Source organism: Hippoglossus hippoglossus, chromosome 3 (assembly GCF_009819705.1).
Source record: "Hippoglossus hippoglossus isolate fHipHip1 chromosome 3, fHipHip1.pri, whole genome shotgun sequence".
Taxonomy (NCBI): domain Eukaryota; kingdom Metazoa; phylum Chordata; class Actinopteri; order Pleuronectiformes; family Pleuronectidae; genus Hippoglossus; species Hippoglossus hippoglossus.
This window is the reverse complement of record NC_047153.1, coordinates 22,714,738-22,732,837: the sequence shown is the minus strand read 5'-3', so window position 1 is coordinate 22,732,837 and position 18,100 is coordinate 22,714,738. Positions and strand designations below refer to the sequence as shown.

Genomic DNA, 18,100 nt, shown 5'->3' with positions numbered 1-18,100 from the left:
TCAATTCCTGGTAGAATATTTCCCTTTGTTCGGAATGAGTGAAGGAAAAATAAATAAAGAAATGACGTGGCTTCTCAAGCAAGACAAGTGCCGTCTGCTATACTTCAGGATTTGGCTAATGCCATTACACCAAACTTATCTGCTACAGGATTCCAGGAAGACAGGCTGACGGTCATGTAAACAGCTACAAATGATATTCTGGCCTTAATTCAATATTAATCTAAGGTCACATCATCATAATGCCAGTTTATCTGGGTCAAAGACTACATGACTGAGAATTGGACCTGTCCTAGATGTTCAGTCCACATCTGTTTTGTACCATATGTTTTTCTGGTGGCTTAGGTGACTGTCAGCATTTAAAATGGCATTAGCTTGTTAATAATACCATATTGAAATATCAGGTTTTTATTCAATACATTTGAACAAATAATTCAAAAGGTTGCCCTAGTTGTCTGCAGAAAAATACATGATCTATTTGATTGCAGAAAAGTAAAACCGCTCATCACAGTTGGATGAATGGGCAACTTAGGCCTGGGTTTGGAACAACTGAAGTCAACAGGATCCTCTCTATTTTGAATATGTTTCACAATCTTATGCTGCAGTGAATGTGACACACAGCCGAGTTGATGGTAAATGATCCATGAAGTGTTTTGTCAAGTATCAAATCTTAGGTTTAGCATAAGGTTATAATATACCACATGATAATTGTCACAGCTGTCAGCCAATTCAGCATAGTTCCCCAGTCTTAGCCCATCGTTTACCCTTGACTCTCAACCCCTTGGGTCGGATTGCACATCATCTTTATCCCAGATGAAGTACCAGACTCGGCAGTGTCAGAAGATGATCTAATGTGGAGTCGAAAGGACACAGAGCTGGGAAATCATCGTCATTTGAAGAGGTTGCTTGTCACATGATGGGTTTGATCAGTCGGTGCTGCGGTACACAGAGCCGGGTCTTTGCACTGTCTAACAGTGGTACTGGATTAGAGACACAAGCCACTTCTACTGTGATCAGTCACTCACACACAGAGACACGCGGCACGACTGAAATCCTCCTTGCACACTTCATCCACATCATGTACAGGCGTCTTCGTCAAGCCTACTGTATGGAAATGAGGGACACCCCTGTTGACAATGATGATACATGCCAGTTTTTTTAAGCCATCTTTGATGCCTTATTCTATAAGTAACAGTATGTCATAGGTGCAGTGTGGCCTTAAATACAGCACATGGGTATGTAGGTCTATAGCTGCCTGACTTGCCTGAATGTTACGGATCTGTGACATGTTGAGACAATGGCAGTGTTTGTGAATAGTCTGGCTCTACACCCTTCAGACACTGTGTATGGCTAAGTGCTATTGAATTGTTTATTGTCACAAATCACAAACCTTTCAATGGCCAGGTGTGACCATAGTAACAGCAACACGTCCATCCATCCAGCTGCTCTATACCCTGAGCGATGTGCTGGTCTGCGGGGCTCTGAGGAGTGTAAAGTCAGCCTCTGGAGCTGGGGATTTTAAATGCTCCACCTGCTTATCGATCTCTTCTGCCCCGCTGAGCCAGCCAAGAATGGGCCACAACGAGGGAGAGAGGGAGGGGGACAGAGAGGGGGTATGATGCAGAGGGAAAGGGCAATATGATGGCCTCGGTCCTCTTGTCCTCAGGTCCTGTCCTTGACACTGCCTTTGGGACCGTCCTGGAGGACGCTTCTTGTCCTCCCCTAAAGCCCTGCATCTAGCCCCTACAACTAGCCAGCCCTCCCCTGGGCCAGGCTGCACTTTACACAGCCATATTGATTTTTTTGGAGGGACAGGAAAAGTGTGGCGTGGGTGGTGGGAGTGAATGAGGGAGGGGGGGGGGGAATGGAGAATCGAGGGAGCTTTCTAAAGCACTGACTTCTCCTTGACTGCACCTCGAGACGCGGCAGCCCTGTTAGAACAACTCAATGGCCCTGGTGCCCCTGCTGAAAACTGCTAATCACAGTCTTTCAATCAACACCCTCCATCCTCTCTTCTCTTTCTTCCCTCCATCTCTCTCTCCTGTCCACATTTTCTCACTCTTTCCCCTGCCCTGTTCTCTCTCGCTGAATTGGACCCTGTCTGAATACCAAGGGACTGTGCCTGCATTGAAACTGGCCATTCCACATGGAAAACCGCTGACCTCATGAAAGCATTTTGTAATTTGAAGGCGAAAACTAAAACGCTTTCCTCAATCGGCAATATCTTAATGGAAAGATTATGGCTTGGCTGCAAAACTAACAATTAAGGAAAATGGGCAAATGGCCCCTCACGTTGCTAATAGTAGCCAAGAATTTGTAGAAATTGGACATTTTACTCCTGCGACAACAAGGATGCTAGTTTAAATCTTAATCTGGGTGTAAACCTTTAGATTTCCTTGAACAAGACATTTAACCCCCAGTTGCTACAGCAAAGGACAGAGAAACTTTTTGTTTACTTGCAGAAATCATTAGATGTAGTGTGCAGCTCCTGTGTGTGCAATTGTGTAGGTATGCAAGTGTGAAGCAGCTAGTATGTTTCTGATAAAGAGCATGCTCAGTCAGTGTCTCCCAGATAAATAAAAAGGTTATGTAAGGCATACATCGACAGATCTTTTAGATCGCCCTCCTCGCTTTCTCTCCTTCTCTTCTCTCCAGATTTGACATTTGCTAAAGGTCACAGAAACATCTTTTCTTCCCCCCTTTGAGGTGTAGATAGGTGTGAAATAGAAGTTGACACCACAGACACATTGAAAAGCACTTAAACAGAGTGGCCATGTGCCAACCTGTCTGTGTTTGGCTTTGTGCATTTGTAAATACTTTTGAATGATTGATCTGGAAACCTTGGTCTCTCAGTAAGCCCGTCAGGTGCAGTGAGAGAGATAGAGAGTGGGAGAGTTCAAAAAACAGATGAGATCCAATTCTTTTTCCTCCCTTCATCTCTTCCTTTCTCACATGCACACATACTCTATTCCTGACAGAATTACATGTACCTTGGGATGACTGCAAGAGTAGCTTTAAGTAAGTATGTGTGGGAGAAAGTGTACACATGGCTCCCAAAGAGAGAATAGGACAGGCCTTTTGATGTTGAGTTAAACTGGCACACCGGGTATGTGTTAGTTTACCTTATCTTGCACGTGTGACATTTTTCAAACGTGACTGGACCCCCATAAAGGTGGTCCCATTGCGTTTGTGTGTATGAGTGTGAATCTAATTAACGACTGGCAGTGGTTCCCCCACAGCTCTGTTAATGTGCTTAGATCAGTGTTATAAACAGGGCGTGAAAGGTCTGCCCAGCGCCAGCCCTTGAAATGGGCTGGCTCCTTGTTCAGCTAGATGGATGGTAAACTTGTAATATTAATGATCACGTCCCCCGCCGACCTGCCGTGAGGTGAAATGAACAACGCAGCCTTCAACCTCCGACAACCGCTAACGGGCCAGAGACTGCCTGTCTGCCATTTGTCATCACTTACCCCACCTGCGGACCCCTTCTGACCACATGCTGAACGTGTCTGTCGATTTATACACAATGTTCACTGCAGTGATTTGAAAAATATGCAGGTGGTTAATGGAGAAGCATTAATCCTCAGTTATTTCAGGATTTAGTTTTGTCTTTCAGTTTCCTTTCTAATTTTGACTGAAATACAAAACAAAACTAGAATGGCACTCAGTAGAGTGCATACCTCCGACAAGGCCCAACAGTCCCCTTGAATTCAATTGAGCTGCAACGAATTGATTATAGATATCAGTCCCCTAAATATGACAGATTTTTATTAATCAACATCAATGTATTATTCCTTGGAAAATCCAAGAAAATCGAAAAAAAACCAAAACATCCTTGTCTCGCAATGGTAAAAAAATCCTGGGTCCACCCCTTTTTCTGGAGCTATGCCATCATTGAATGTGTTCTATCTTGGCCAATGTCCAATTCTTCAAAAAAGTATTGTGGATCTAGTTTCAGTAGGTTTTTGCGCAATCCGGATGACAAACAAACAAACAAACCAACAAACAAACAGACAGGGGCTAAAACATAACCTTATTGGCAGAGGTAAAAAACACTTATAAACTTTAAGAACTGCCCCGAAATTTGTAGTCTATCTACAATGGGTTCATATGAGAAACGTTTACGATGCTGATGTGCTCAATAACTTACATTAATTTTGCACTATTCGTGAGTTTAAATGGACACAAAACAAACTTAATCTGTAAATACATCACAGGGTAATATAGTTTGTCTACAAAAAATGTTATTGACTGAAATGCAGCTGGAAGTCAGTGTTTTATGTCTTACCGGCAACATCTTCCCGTCTCACCTCTGATTCTCACAGTCCAATTCATATTCATGGCCTGTTTTTGAGCAGTGGGTGCACAGACATGGGCTTACACATTACCGACAGCCCTACTCTGAGGTCAAGTCCCACACATTCCAGTTAGCCATTTACTAGTCCGGCCAGTTTGCCATCACACTGAGTCACAGCTTCTAGCTTGTATTCCTAAAATAAATGAGTACCACAAGTGGCTGTAAACAAAATGTCAGAGGGGGGAAATGGTTAATCCTTTGCCATGAGTATTGTTTCAGTGTGGCATGCATGAAATGCAGTATAATCTGCAAAAATAGGTAGAAAAAGAACATTTCCCACACTAACAACTAGAGCTTTGGATTTTTCATTTTGTGCATTTGGAGGATTGGCTTATTTTAGGAAGAAAATGTTGGAACCTTTCCCTGTATGTGTGTGCTTGTGCAGTTATTTGTTTAAGATTGCACCTAGGTGATGTGTAATCTCACTTATAGTTCAAGTTAGTGACATACTCCAAAGATGAGGTAGATGTTGACCTTTATGGATCAAACTTGAGTATCGTCAGGGTCTTGGGTTTTAGAATTTTTTTTTTTTAATTGCTCTGCAGTTAAAAAAAACAAAAAAACATTCAAAACTAAATTCAAGGCTTCTACAAACTTTTTCAATTCAGTATGCATTCAGACACAGTTGCTCTGGGTCAGTGGGCACTCCCTGGTCCTTTCTGGAGCCAGCACCTTCTGTCGCTTCACACAAGCTCCCTACATTCTTCGATCCACCGCCAAATGGAGCAAGGAGGAAGCGTCTTTGATGTCCACGGGCAGTCTGTCTGTTTGACTCCGACGTTTTACAGCCGGCTTGTCAGAACTGTTGATTCACCATCACTTTTGCAGAAGAAGAGCATTTATGAATTGGGTGTCACACAAGTACCAATGGTTTGCTGTTTAAACACAGAGCTCTGTTACACAGCTATCTCTCATGACAGTTGAGCTGACCTGTTTGAGATCCAAGGTTTTCTGTCTGTTTGCACTCTGAGGCACCTGTATTGAGGGAGGCACTACCGTCCTTTCACTTAAAATATGGTGAACCTAATCATATTGATTTCATATGAATAATTGGTTCAACCTTTGATCTATGCAGTAATTCTAGTAATCTCTGTCTGTCTGTCTGTCTGTGTGTCTGTCTGTGGCTTGCATATCTCGAGAACCATTCACCTCACCGGCTTCACATTGAAATGTGTATTGTTAAGGTCCCAAGAATTTAGCGCGATTGGGACTTGTTCACAGTCGACCAGTGTCTGTAGCAGTGACTGGGACTCATCAACATTAGTGACGTTGTTGATCATGACAACTGCTCATTCACAACAACAGGGGCGTTCACGACAATGACACAAACAACTGATTCTGCAGTTCTCTGAATAGACAGGTGAACAGCTCTTGTGCAGCAGCGGTGTGGCTTCATGGTCCAGCGGACTGCTCTTTACTTGTAGTAGCTCAATTACTACAGGTGACTTCTACAGTTTCAGAAAGAAAGCAGCAAGCAGCATTACCACAGGCCAAGCAAACAGCCCATTCCAAACAGGAAGGTTTAGAAGGGGCACTGTGATTTTAAGAGATGAAAGGTCCAAGGTGTGTTTTAGAAAACGCGAGATGTGTTACTACATGGGTTGATAATTTTACTTACTTGGACATTGTAGCTTTTATCTGCAGTAATAAGGTTCATGTGTCCTCCCTCAGCAGCCGTACCACGTTCAGTGCGTTCCAATGGAACCTCTGTGGCAGACACAAGTTAGACTGAAGGAGCTTTTATCCTCGCAGCAGCGCAGTTATCTGGCTATTTTGAGCTATCGATGCTTAGTGCTGGACATTAATCTACTCTGCAAAAAATGCTTTGAAGAAAGTGTCCGATGAAGTGTCACAGAAGGGTAATGAATGAAATAAATAAATATATGGTACACAGTTTGATATCTCTTATAGGCCAAGATCAAAGCAAACCAATTGAGTTCTATTCTACCTAATATGTTTTTCTGTGATAAACAGTCTGGCTGAGGAAATAATCCCATCAAGGAAGAGAGAGATTTAAAAAATGAAAAAAAAAGCATCAGATATATCACTCAGCGCAGACGGTTGGCACGGCTAGCGTGAAGTATCCGCGTTATTATGGGATTGGTAATCTTGTTTCTTGGGTCTGAGTGGAAACGCAGACCTTTTCTTGCACCTCCTGGTTTTCCTCCTAGAATCAGGCGCAGACACAGAGACAGGGAGACAGACACTGCGGTTCTCTGATACTGCAAGAGTCCATCTGCTTCAGAGGGCTCCGGTAACTTCTTGTCTTTCTTTTTTTAACTGTGGAATTTCTGAGTAGCTTGATGTATTTGACAAGTGTGTGACAGCCCTGGTTGTGTGTATTTGGGGTTGAGGCATCATGCTTGCTACCCCGGCTGTGTGTTTTTCAGGAAGTGTGTGTGTGTGTGTGTGTGTGTGTGTGTGTGTGTGTGTGTGTGTGTGTGTGTGTGTGTGTGTGTGTGTGTGTGTGTGTGTGTGTGTGTGTGTGTGTGTGTGTGTGTGTGTGTGTGTGTGTGTGTGTGTACGGGAGCCTCACACACAAACAAACCCTTACACTCCCACACACATACAGTACTTTCGTGTTTGTGTATAGAGTAGTGCTTTGTGCACTCTCAATAAAACAGTCTGCAATGATTTCTTACTTATTTGCGCAAATGCACACAGCTACAGTCAATGTATGCCAGGATACACACACACACACACACACACACACACACACACACACACACACACTAACACAGATACACACAGATGCATGCTCATACAACTACAGCCCAGAGCCTCACCTTGATATCTTGAGCTTCTGTCATGAGTTAGAATTTGACACCAATGAATGTGTGTCAGGTTGTCAATTTCTTCCAACAGCCTTTGAATGCAGTCTGGCCATGAATAGTGCATGTTGTTTTGTTTTTTAGATTCCAACTGTCTGCAATTCTGTTTTTTTTGTTCCAGAATAACTTGGAAGGCCTGTACACTCATGTGTATCCTCTAAAAGAACTTTCAGTAGGTGTTGTGTTGTTTAGCCTAAGGTAAAGATTCAGCCCTGAAGGTAAAATCGCCAAACCTCCTCAGATCTGATGCCCTCCCATTTCTTCTGCCTCCATTATTTGGATCTGTTTTCCTCTGTCCGGTCTTTAATGCACCTAGTTTCACCACTTGCCCTCTTTTTTGATCCAGCTCCCTTTTAAGTTGGGACACATCCTCTTTATACCTGTACTTCAGGGTTATTAACAGGACATTTTCTTTTCCTTTAAAAGTCAGAACTTATTTTGGCAGCTGGCTCTCATATTCCCAGTGGCTTGCCACATTAGGCCTCTGGCATGATTAGTGCAGAAGAAATATTGGTTGTAGATGTCTCAGAAATATACACAGTGTTATTTCTCTGTAAACTGTCACAGCCATTTGGTTGTTAATCAACAGGCTTGTCCCCCAAAACTTCAAGAGATGTAAAAAGACAGTGGCGTGCTGGTGACAGTTCTCCTTCTACTGGTGCTGAGACACCATACAGAGACTGACTGTGTGTGCACCTGTGTGAACACACACTAACACTCACACAAGCTCACACAGGAGGGAAGAATGGGGCAGGCTGGGGAAACGGTTGTGAAATTTATTTGGGAATACAGTTTTTATGCCAGTTGCCATTGGATTTACAGGTCAGAGTGGAATGTGGCCCAATGAAAGGCACTTTGATCCGTCCACCAGGTTATAACAGTTATATTGGAGCAGCCCTGTATGGCACAGGCCAACTTTTATAAGGTTGTGAGGAACCCCCACAGCAGCCTTCGCAAAAAATCATAAAACTGTGAGACGTCAATGAAAGTGAGTAGTTACCAGGTTTCTGTGATATGGCGGCTGGGTTTGAATGCATCAATTGTAAAATCTCGTTCATTAACAGAAGCTTAAAGTCCCTTTTGATTCGGTTGTGTGATTTCTGTTAGGACATCTCAGACTTCTACCAAATAGGGGTGCATGCAAAAACTAAAAGTATTCTGGAGGTTGGCTTTGGCTTTGTAAATTTGAGTTTTTTAGCCTCAGCAATTGGGTTATAGAAGTCATTTTTGCCGATCACACCACCTCCTACCTCTGGCGAAAAGCTCTATACTAAAAGTATCAGATTAGAAAAGAAAAGTCCAGGCCATTTTGAATTTAGACATCAAAGTTAGTATGTTAAAAAACACAAAGTAGCTAAATGCAACAGATTATTGCAGCTGCTTATCAGCTTGTTTTACTGTGTTCTGCTCCACAGAGGCGGAAGCTACTCCAAGAGTTGGGAGATCAGAAGATCCCCTTTCTGGGACCTTCAGACCGGGGCTTTCAGCACCTGGTGAGTCAGACACACTCAGAAAATGTTTGTAAAAGTTTGTAAAATTGTGTTAGTGTCATTTTGATGAAAATGTCTTCTGTTTCCCAGTGGGATTCCAGTTACACCGGCCTGGTTCTGAGGAGATCCTGCTCGCTGCCTGCTGAGCTCCATGGCCGGGTGCAGGCAGCTCTGCTCACCCTGAGAAGTAAGGGCTGCCTACTGAGGGATCTAGTTCGCGTCCGTGAAAGAGATGTATTCACTACCGTGTCACGGGTTCTGCTGGGGGAGCCTGGCCACACCTATCGCTATCTTGACACGCGGCTCTTTGCCATCCCCTGGCACAGTGATGACGCTGAGGTCAGAGGACTAAACTGTTGTGACCCTGACTTGAGTGCTGCTTGCAAGGCATTGTGGGAGCTTAACACCTTGTTCTGCTCAGACGTGTCTCAAGGAGAAGGAGACAAGGTAACGCAATGTGCAAAGGGAGAGGTAGATGCCAAACAGGGTAAAGAGGGTGACACGGAATCTAAACATAGTGAAGACTCCAAGAACAGTGAAGGAGGGGACTCAGAGTCCCGACAGAGTGAGGAAGGGGACACAGAGTCCAAGCAGAGTGAGGAGTGGGACATTGAGTCGAAACACAGTGAAGAAGGCTGCACAGGGTCAAAACAAGAAGGGGAGTGGGAGACTGAGTCCAAACACAGCAGTGAGGAGGGAGAGTCCTCCCAGGTCAAACCAAGTGAATCCAGTGTTGCAGCAGGCCTGGAACTAAGTGAAGGAAAATGTCAGAGCTGGGCGACCAAGACCATCAGTGGCACAGAGACTGAACCTGTGGGACTGGGGCTCCAGGAGAAACCTGTGTCCCATCTAAAGCACAGCCTGTCAGAACACCACATTGACGACAAGGAGGAACCGCCAAGTAGGCAGGGATGTTCCCAGCCCAGTCCGCCACAGGTATGCACCGGTCTGGTCAAGTTCAATGTCACCTTACTCAACTACATGGACCCAGCAGCAATGAGCCATCTGAAAGAGGAGCCATACTACGGCATGGGGAAAATGGCGGTAGGGTGGCACCACGATGAGAACCTGGTCTCTCATTCGCCAGTGGCCGTTTACAGCTATAGCTGTCACAATGACAAAGGTAAGGGTTATAGCTGTGTGACAAAGACTGAACATTGTGAACCTCAGATGAAACACTTTAGAATCTATTATTTAACTCTTAAACACCTTCATTCAAAGTAGATCATGTGAGTCGGTTTTTGAAATTAAGATTCCTTTTTTCACTTCAATATCCCATCAACTTATCTCAGTTGCTTTATAGTGGATCAGATGCAGCTAACCTTGTGTATTATGGCCCTACAGCAGCGCTGTGGCAGCTGTACACATGGCCTCTGGTGAGGCAACCATTAGATCTGTCTGTGTGATAGTGTCAGGGCATTATCAAATGTCATCACCAGCTTGCCGCCGACAGCCTTATCACTGACTTTGCGTTGGGAGATCACAGACATTTAGATCTGAGCTCTTAACGTGCGCTCAATGGTGCAGTCTAGCAAACAGGCCTTATCACACACGCTGCATCTCATCTAAATCATTTCCCCAAGAAATGATCAATGTGCAATTATCTGATATGGAATAATGAGCCCTGCTTTGAAAAGTGTTCCTGACTGTACGTAATGGATAATACGTTGTCTCCTAATTATGGCATGTGCACTTTTTCAAGAGCTAATCGTATTTGCTGATGGAGTTGATAGAGTCTAAGCCAGGGGAGAACTTTGCTTTCTAGAGAATATTCAAAACAGCTGAAGAGGAGAGTACCACCATGTGAAAAGTGTTATACCTAAATTAAGGTCGTTGTAATATCTATTGTTCTTTTTAGATAAATTTGGATAGTATGTAATACAATGCAATGCACAACCATACAATCTATTTTTTTTTATTTAAAAACAATACTCAGAACACTAACTGATTAATGAAGCTTGTCTTTGTCCATTAGTCTTTTGACTTTTTTTTTTTTTTTTTTTTCAACTAAAATTATTTTCATTTATCTTAAGCTGCAGACATGCACTGAACTCAGGTCATTGTCCTGATATTATCTGGAGGGGCTGTATATAATAATGCAAATATGTGTGACTCAGTTGCTCCAAACATTCTCTGGAGTTTTTCCCACCAGCCCCCTAGTAAAATCTCCAGAGAATGTCCAAGTGAGCCCATGTGAGACTACAACAGGATTATGTCCAGAGAAAAGTGGGCACGTTGATGATGTTTCTATTACCCAATAGATGTAAAATTGAAAAAAAATAAAGAATATGAATATCCCATAAATATCCCAGGATAAAAGAGAGGTGCCATACATGTAGAAGACCTAGAAGAAGAAAGACAAGATTTAAGAGCTCTTTTGTCAACGTGCTTTGAACAAAAACACATGATTTCTGCAGCAGAATTTATATGTTAGGCTATATCCTGGAGGAACTACCCAGACACCACCCCTCACCTGAGCACTCAAGAGATTTCCCTGTTGTTGTGACTGTGTCTGACCTGGACTATTTGCATTGTACATATGTGAAAGGTAAAGTCTGGATGGTGAATGAACCCATTTGTCCAGACATTTTCCGGAGTTTATGTCTGAAAACAGCTTTAGTTTCACTCCAAATTTCCCCCTTCGGCATCCACCCCTCCCTCCTGTGGTGGCCCTATGCCCCCCCTCCCCAGTTTAAGAACCACTGCTGTACATGCACTGCACTGTTAAAGGTGAGCACTCTCATCTGTGTCCTGAAACTTTAATTTTACAGTATCACACAGGTGTAGTGCCAACTGCTCTGACATCCCAACACACTTTACAGCTGCTCTTTCTTCATTGGGGTTTCTTAACCAGAAACACCTGCTCTGGAGGTCTGCTTCGATGATTTGTTCTAAGCCATTTCAACTCTGACCCCGTGAACACGAGCTTCAAACAGTGTGCTGAATCATATTGCTGTGCATAGCAGCTGTGTCGTTTCGAGCTCTGAGTGACCCCTCAGCTCCAGACTTTAGAGAGGAAAGTCTGAGCAGAGTGCCACAGAGATATATTCCAGTTGCTGCTGCTCAGGGCTCACAGAACCAGCTAATGAAATTGTTACCTCGAGGAATGTTGCACTTTTCGAGAAGAAAGAAACACAGCACATTAGGTATCTTAGATTTACGGAGATAAAATCTTTGCATGACACCTGAGAGAGCCTTTTTATTTCTCTTTGAGCAGCCTCACCTTGTTTTTTGCCGAGCCAGAAAAGTGTTCTGGGCTGTTTTTTCCTCTGCTGCGCTGATCCAAAGGAATCTGCCACGACTGAGCGTTTTCCAGCACATGGAGGATGATCTTCCACCATTCCTGAAGCCTTGGGGAGTGCTGTCATTAGCTGGCTCTCAGAGCACAATGGCTGGAAATTAAGTTACTATTTATCCGTGCTGAGCAAAGGAAAAGGCAGCTGTGGGGTAGAGAGGCCTAGAAAGACTTTAGTATTGATTTTGTTGAAGGGTGTTGGCCAGCCAAGCCAAATCTTGTTTTCTTAGTACGCCATGTAAGAATGGAAGGAGAGAGGAGAACAGGGGAGGTGGTTACAGTGAATGGACCCAGAAACAGGAGTATCATAGGATACCTACTGTCTAATAACACACTAAAGACCATCAAGGGCTTTTATCCAACTATTTCCTCTTGCACAGCATAATGATAGCATAAAGATCCTGTGCTAACAGCCAATAAGATCACAGCCACACATATCACTTCTACTCGCCTTCTAAGTGATTCTTCCACACATCTAACATCCATTGTTTGGGTGGTATGGATTCAACCATTACATTTATTACTGTTCAAAGTAGTAATGCTTTATATTGTTTAATTTGACTCGTCTTTTTGGCTACAATTTATAAATGGTCATTGTTATTGGACTTGATTACACTAATTTAATTTTTCCCTTTAATGTATTTACATTTGCAGATGTGCTAAAAAATTGTTGATTATACTATATTAATTAATAACATTAATATTGCTCTTAATCAGTAAATTTTTGAATGAAAGACATTTATTTCCACAACAATGTGAAGTTGCTTTAAGATATGCACTGAAGTTCGGACTTCTTCTTGACATTTTCCTGATAGACTGTATGTTAGACGACATTCTCTGCTAGCTACCTTTCCAACTAGTAAAATGTCTGGAAAATGTCTGAGTGAACCCATGTAAGAATACAGCAGGAAAATCCCACAGTGCTTGGCTGTAAAATGATAAGAATATATATATATATATAAAATAATTCTACTTACCTGTATATCTCTTTCGACCTTATCGCTGATTTTATGGCTTTTATGTCCAAAAGCTTGTAGTATTTTTTTCAACAACAAACTACAGCTGAGGCAGTGGCTTCTTCTCCCATCTTCAATCTGCTGTAAACAAAAACACTGCTCTTTCTGTAGTGGAATTTATACATAATGTTTTGCCTCCTGCGTGCTCTACCCAGGCGCCACCTGAATGTTCCGGATGTTCCAGTTGGTGTAAATGCATCAAACCCAGACAATACCCTACTGTGTTCTTCATATGTGAAAAGCAAACTTGATTCGGAGTTCATGTCTGAAAACTGCATCTGAAATATAACTATGCTTATGACATTTCTACACCCAGTTGATGAAAGTATCAATGCAATGCCTGGAATGTGGAGATAATTGTAAAATTGAATGTAACAGTGAGTTGAGCTGTGTGTGACTGACAGGTGAGAGCAGTGAAGGAAGCAGTGATGAGAAGGCAAGCTGGAGGATTGGGCTCAAGGTGGCCTGGGACATCCACACACCTGGCCTGGCACTGCCACTGGAGTCTGGAGACTGCTATTACATGAGAGGTAGTAAATCTTACACTACACACACACACATATGCTCATGTAAACACGTTGCTCACACTACTCAGCCACACTCACCACCATGTCTGACTTTGGAGGAAGGAACCCTTTTGTTTCCCTGTGTTTTAGTGTTTCTTCTACTTTGTCCCAAATGACCCATGGCAGAAGGATGCACTCCAGTCTCACTTCCCATGCTGTGGAATGGAGCTGAGGTGTGTGTGTGGGTGTGTGTGTGAATGTGCGTGAGTGCGTGTGCATGCGTGTGCGAGTGGGGTTACTTGGCCCGAACACGGAGCTTTAAGGTTCCATGAAATTGTGTGCATTAGAGAGGTTAGGAAAACCAAATGTTATTTTTTGAAGTCCTGTGACCCAGTGCTGACTATGTCTCTATGGAGAGGACAGACAGCAGGCCACAGGGGTGTAAATCAAAGCTTAATGCTTTTGGCTGCTGTAGACACCTTCACCCTCCTCTCTTTGGTCTTCCCAGCTTTCTCATGTTTTCTGAATGTGAGGACATTTTGTCACATATATCAAGATAAAATCATATGGATAATTATCATAAATGTCAGATTATTATTTATTTTAAATTTAAAATCAGATTTTTGCATGAGGAGGGAATGACAATCACTTGATAAACAGTAAAACACTTCAATGATCAGTTATGCATCCTCACTGTGCCTACATACAATTCATAAGCAATATATCGATACACATTGAACCAGTTATATTGATGAAAATAATATTGCAATAATTTATGATATTGTATTATTATCCATCCCAATCAGTCCTCTCTTCCATTGACTTTTTACTTCTAACTGTTTGTCCTTCAACAGATATGTCTCCTGCATGTGTTTTAAAACTCCATCTTTCCACCTGCTGGACTCACAACAGCTACCACAGCATTATTATTAGTGATATTATAGTAATATTTGTGTAAAATCAATACACCAAGATAATCTTCTTTATTTCCATATTTTCTCATTTTATTTGGTCTAATCTGTTAGCCTACATATATGATGAATATTGCATAAGTATTTGACCTTGTGATTAGAAGCTTTTGTGTGATTAAAAGATCACTGTTTTGATCCCTTCAACAGCAAATAAGTATATCCATCTTAGATACAATCACATATGCTGTCAGTGTTTTTCTATGATGAGAGTGATCTACTACCTGTGCCCTCTGTTGAAATGTCAATATCATAAATACACTGAAGATGTTAATTCTGAAATGAAGGGTTTAGAGTTAGGAGGATGTAACCTACATAATCTAAAAGCCTATATTTAGTACATATAAATGCTCCATATAAGGTATTTGTGTTCTATTTGCTGAGTTTAATTTTGTCTTTTAGCAACAGATCAATTTCTAAACCCGGAAGAATATTTATTTTTACAAAAAATGCACAGTTCCTAGAGGAGAGGTTTGGATTAGCTACAAGAAAAATGAAATGTAAAAAACCTGTTATGTATACAATATTTACCTTCCTATTTCAAGAATTCCCACTGAGTTGTAGGGGTTATTGTTGTTACTAGTGTCAGCAATAGAAGGATTCATATTATTTGCCACATGATAATATTCACTTCATGGTAAATAAAAATTGTTATGGTATTTGCATAGTTACAGTAGCTCTATTGATATCTGTGAGACAAAATGTGAAAGGTCTGTCTCGAGATGGAGGATGAAGGACTAACTTAGCTTATTCTTGAACAACTAGACAGAATGCTGTCATGGAAGGACGACGATCTCAGCAGCCCTCCATCAATCAGGCCTTTATGGTAGAGGCTAGACAGAGGCCATTTTGAGTAAAGGGCATTTGACAGCCTGATATGAGTTTGTCAAACAGTATTTAAAGCAGTCTGAGGACATGAGGACTTTTTGACCAGAACTTAATCTACCACGTCTGGTGAACACTACTTATCACCTGGCTAATTCCATCTCTGTGATGCTTGGTGGTAGCAGCATCTTGCTGCTTTAGTGCTTCTCAGCAGCAAGGACAGGTAGATTAGTCAGAATTGAGGGAAGGATAAATATAGCAAAATTCTGAGAGGTCCTTGAAGTAAACTTGCTCCAGAATGCACACGATCTGAGACTTGGGCACTGTGACATCTTTCAGAACTACAGTGACCTGAAGCATAAAGCCAAGACAACGCTGGAATGGCTTCAGGACAAGTCTTTTGATTGATTCAGACCAGAGCCGACTCAAACCCCATAGAACATGAAGATGACAGTTCACAAATAATTTCCATCCGATCTTATGGTTCTTGAAAGGATAGGTCAGTGATACTAGTATAAACTGCCCATATCCAGGTGTAAATGTTGTAGATATTGAACCGAGAGGACGTTGATGACAAGTTTTCTGCAAAGTACAAAGTCATGGGTCTGAGTAATTGGATTTGGGTTTTTTATTTTACTTTGTGACAGGTAATTGGGTGGAGATTGATCTTATCATTTACAATCAAATCTAAAACATATTTAAGTGCATAAAGCGAAGGCCCTGTTGCTGTGTCTAACTGAACATCGGATTACCTATCGATCATCTGTTATAGTGTGACTATAGTACCAATAAAATACTCCACTAGTCAGTATTTGTCAATCTGAATAAGTTCCTGTCCAAGTCAGGAAGAGGAATGTTTTAATCAATTCCAGAAGTTGACTCTTTGAAGCTACAATGTTTTCATGCGTGAGCAGCAGTGTCTGTACCTAATATAAAGGGCTTGAAGCCAACCTCCTTTAGCTGGATAAGATTTACAATAGAACAGTCAGTTTCAGGCCAGCCATGATAATAGAGTGATGGGCTGTTGTGCAGACCATTCTAATGGGACTTGACTGTCGCGGATCAGTGGGGATTTATGCTCCACTTGGTGAGCACGCCCTTGAGAGGCCAACTGCTGCACAACGATAGCGGCTCACAGTCCTTGGCCGTCTTTCGCTTTTGTCGGTCTACCTGCATTAAAGACTTGGCACGGTGCACGGACATACGCACGCACCTATAAATTTGCACAGCTCATGTGCACAAAAATAAATGCTCTCACACATGCAAAGAATCCTGTCCCCTGCTTATTGAAGGAAGCACATGGCTTCACTCACGTCTCCAACACATACATGTACACGGCAACAGAACGATCGCCGCTAAAAAGAGAATATAAATCGCACCTGTGTTTTAGTGACATACACCATATGATAAGTAGTTTTGTGGTGTTAAAAGAAAACTACAATGGTGTACAACCACAGACACCATAATGTCTTTTCAGCACTATTTGTCGCAGGGTGGCCCTTTTGAACTGCTAATGTCTGAGCTGCTGGAGGCAAATTGAATCACCATCATTTCCACCCAAATGGAATTTCAGTGGTTAAAAAAGAACAATGCAAGTCTTGACACCAGGCCTGTTCAATAATCAGATTTCCTGCTCCCAATGCACAGAGGGACTGGGGAAAAGAGTTGACCCAATATATTTAAAAGCCTGCTTCCTGGAAAAGGAGGACAAGTGGCAGCAGGCGCAGGGGTTGAAAGAAAGATAAATATTTATTACAGTTATCGAGTTTGCCTCTACTCCCTCCTGATCCCACTGACGCATCAGACGCGCCAAGAAAAGAACAGATTGATGGAGATAATTTGTTATTGGATATAAACAGTTTTAAAGACGCAGAGTAATTCTGCCCAGAGACCTAATCCCTCACAATCTCATCAGGGTGAAGAAAACACCGGCAAGTTGTTTTGTTTGTCACCATCCTTTTTTTTCCTCCCACCAAACAATAATATCTTTCTCCCAAAGCATTTGGCTGTTTGACTTTCAAATCACAGGCATTAGCCGGTGTACTCTTGCTCAAGGCGGGTGTAAATATGCACATGTGCTGTGAATGACAGCTCTGTCATGGCTAAATTAATTATTGGTATGAAGCAAATAATGGCAGAGCTGAGAAACATCTATACACACAAAGAAACACATGGAGGGATACACAGGAAACAGCAGTAAGGCCTCTTTGTAAAGCTCCTGCGATATTGGACAAATGTTTGTCGGTGTGGATCTTCCATCTTGACAGATTGAGTGCGATCTGGTTTTGTTTGTTAATTAAAATTATAGCACAGTGCTGCTCATTCTATTCGATTCAGTGCTGGACCCAGCGCAATCTATCTGAGAGTACAAGGTGATTTACTTGTCATGTTCATTATCACTCTGCCTTTCATCTGTTCTTCTGTTTTTATCAGTTATTTTGCTTTATATGGTTTCCTCTATTCTTTATTGCAATAAATATAAACCCCATATCAAAGTATGACATCTTCTAGCACTCGTTGCGCTTATTGTATTTTGGTTGGATTATTTCTGTTGGATTAATGGACTATTCCTGGTTGTACTGGTACTGTGTTCTGATGGTTTTCTGTTTCGTGTATTTACCAGATGACCTGAACAGTACCCACCAGCACTGTGTCCTAGCTGGAGACTCTGCACGCTTCAGCTCCACACACAGAGTGGCCGAGGTGAGAAGCAAACAGGCCTGAGAAGGAAAACACGACTGTTTCAAACTTATTGTGTATTGCCATATCGTTTATTGGTTTCAATAAGGTCGGCTGCTGGTGCTTACACGCTGTT

At 42.2% G+C, this 18,100-nt stretch overlaps 1 protein-coding gene across 3 annotated transcripts in view; it reads left to right on the top strand.

The window, feature by feature from the left end:
* fto (FTO alpha-ketoglutarate dependent dioxygenase) overlaps positions 1-18,100 on the top strand; it is a 120,936-nt gene that overhangs the window by 12,650 nt on the left and 90,186 nt on the right. For 2 of the 3 annotated variants that reach the window (XM_034577521.1, XM_034577515.1), the window contains exons 2-5: positions 8,601-8,678; positions 8,766-9,798; positions 13,391-13,516; positions 17,909-17,988. In XM_034577521.1, coding sequence (XP_034433412.1) covers positions 8,601-8,678; positions 8,766-9,798; positions 13,391-13,516; positions 17,909-17,988 — 1,317 coding nt within the window. The remainder of the gene's footprint in view (positions 1-8,600; positions 8,679-8,765; positions 9,799-13,390; positions 13,517-17,908; positions 17,989-18,100) is intronic. The other variant, XM_034577530.1, reaches the window with a different exon arrangement.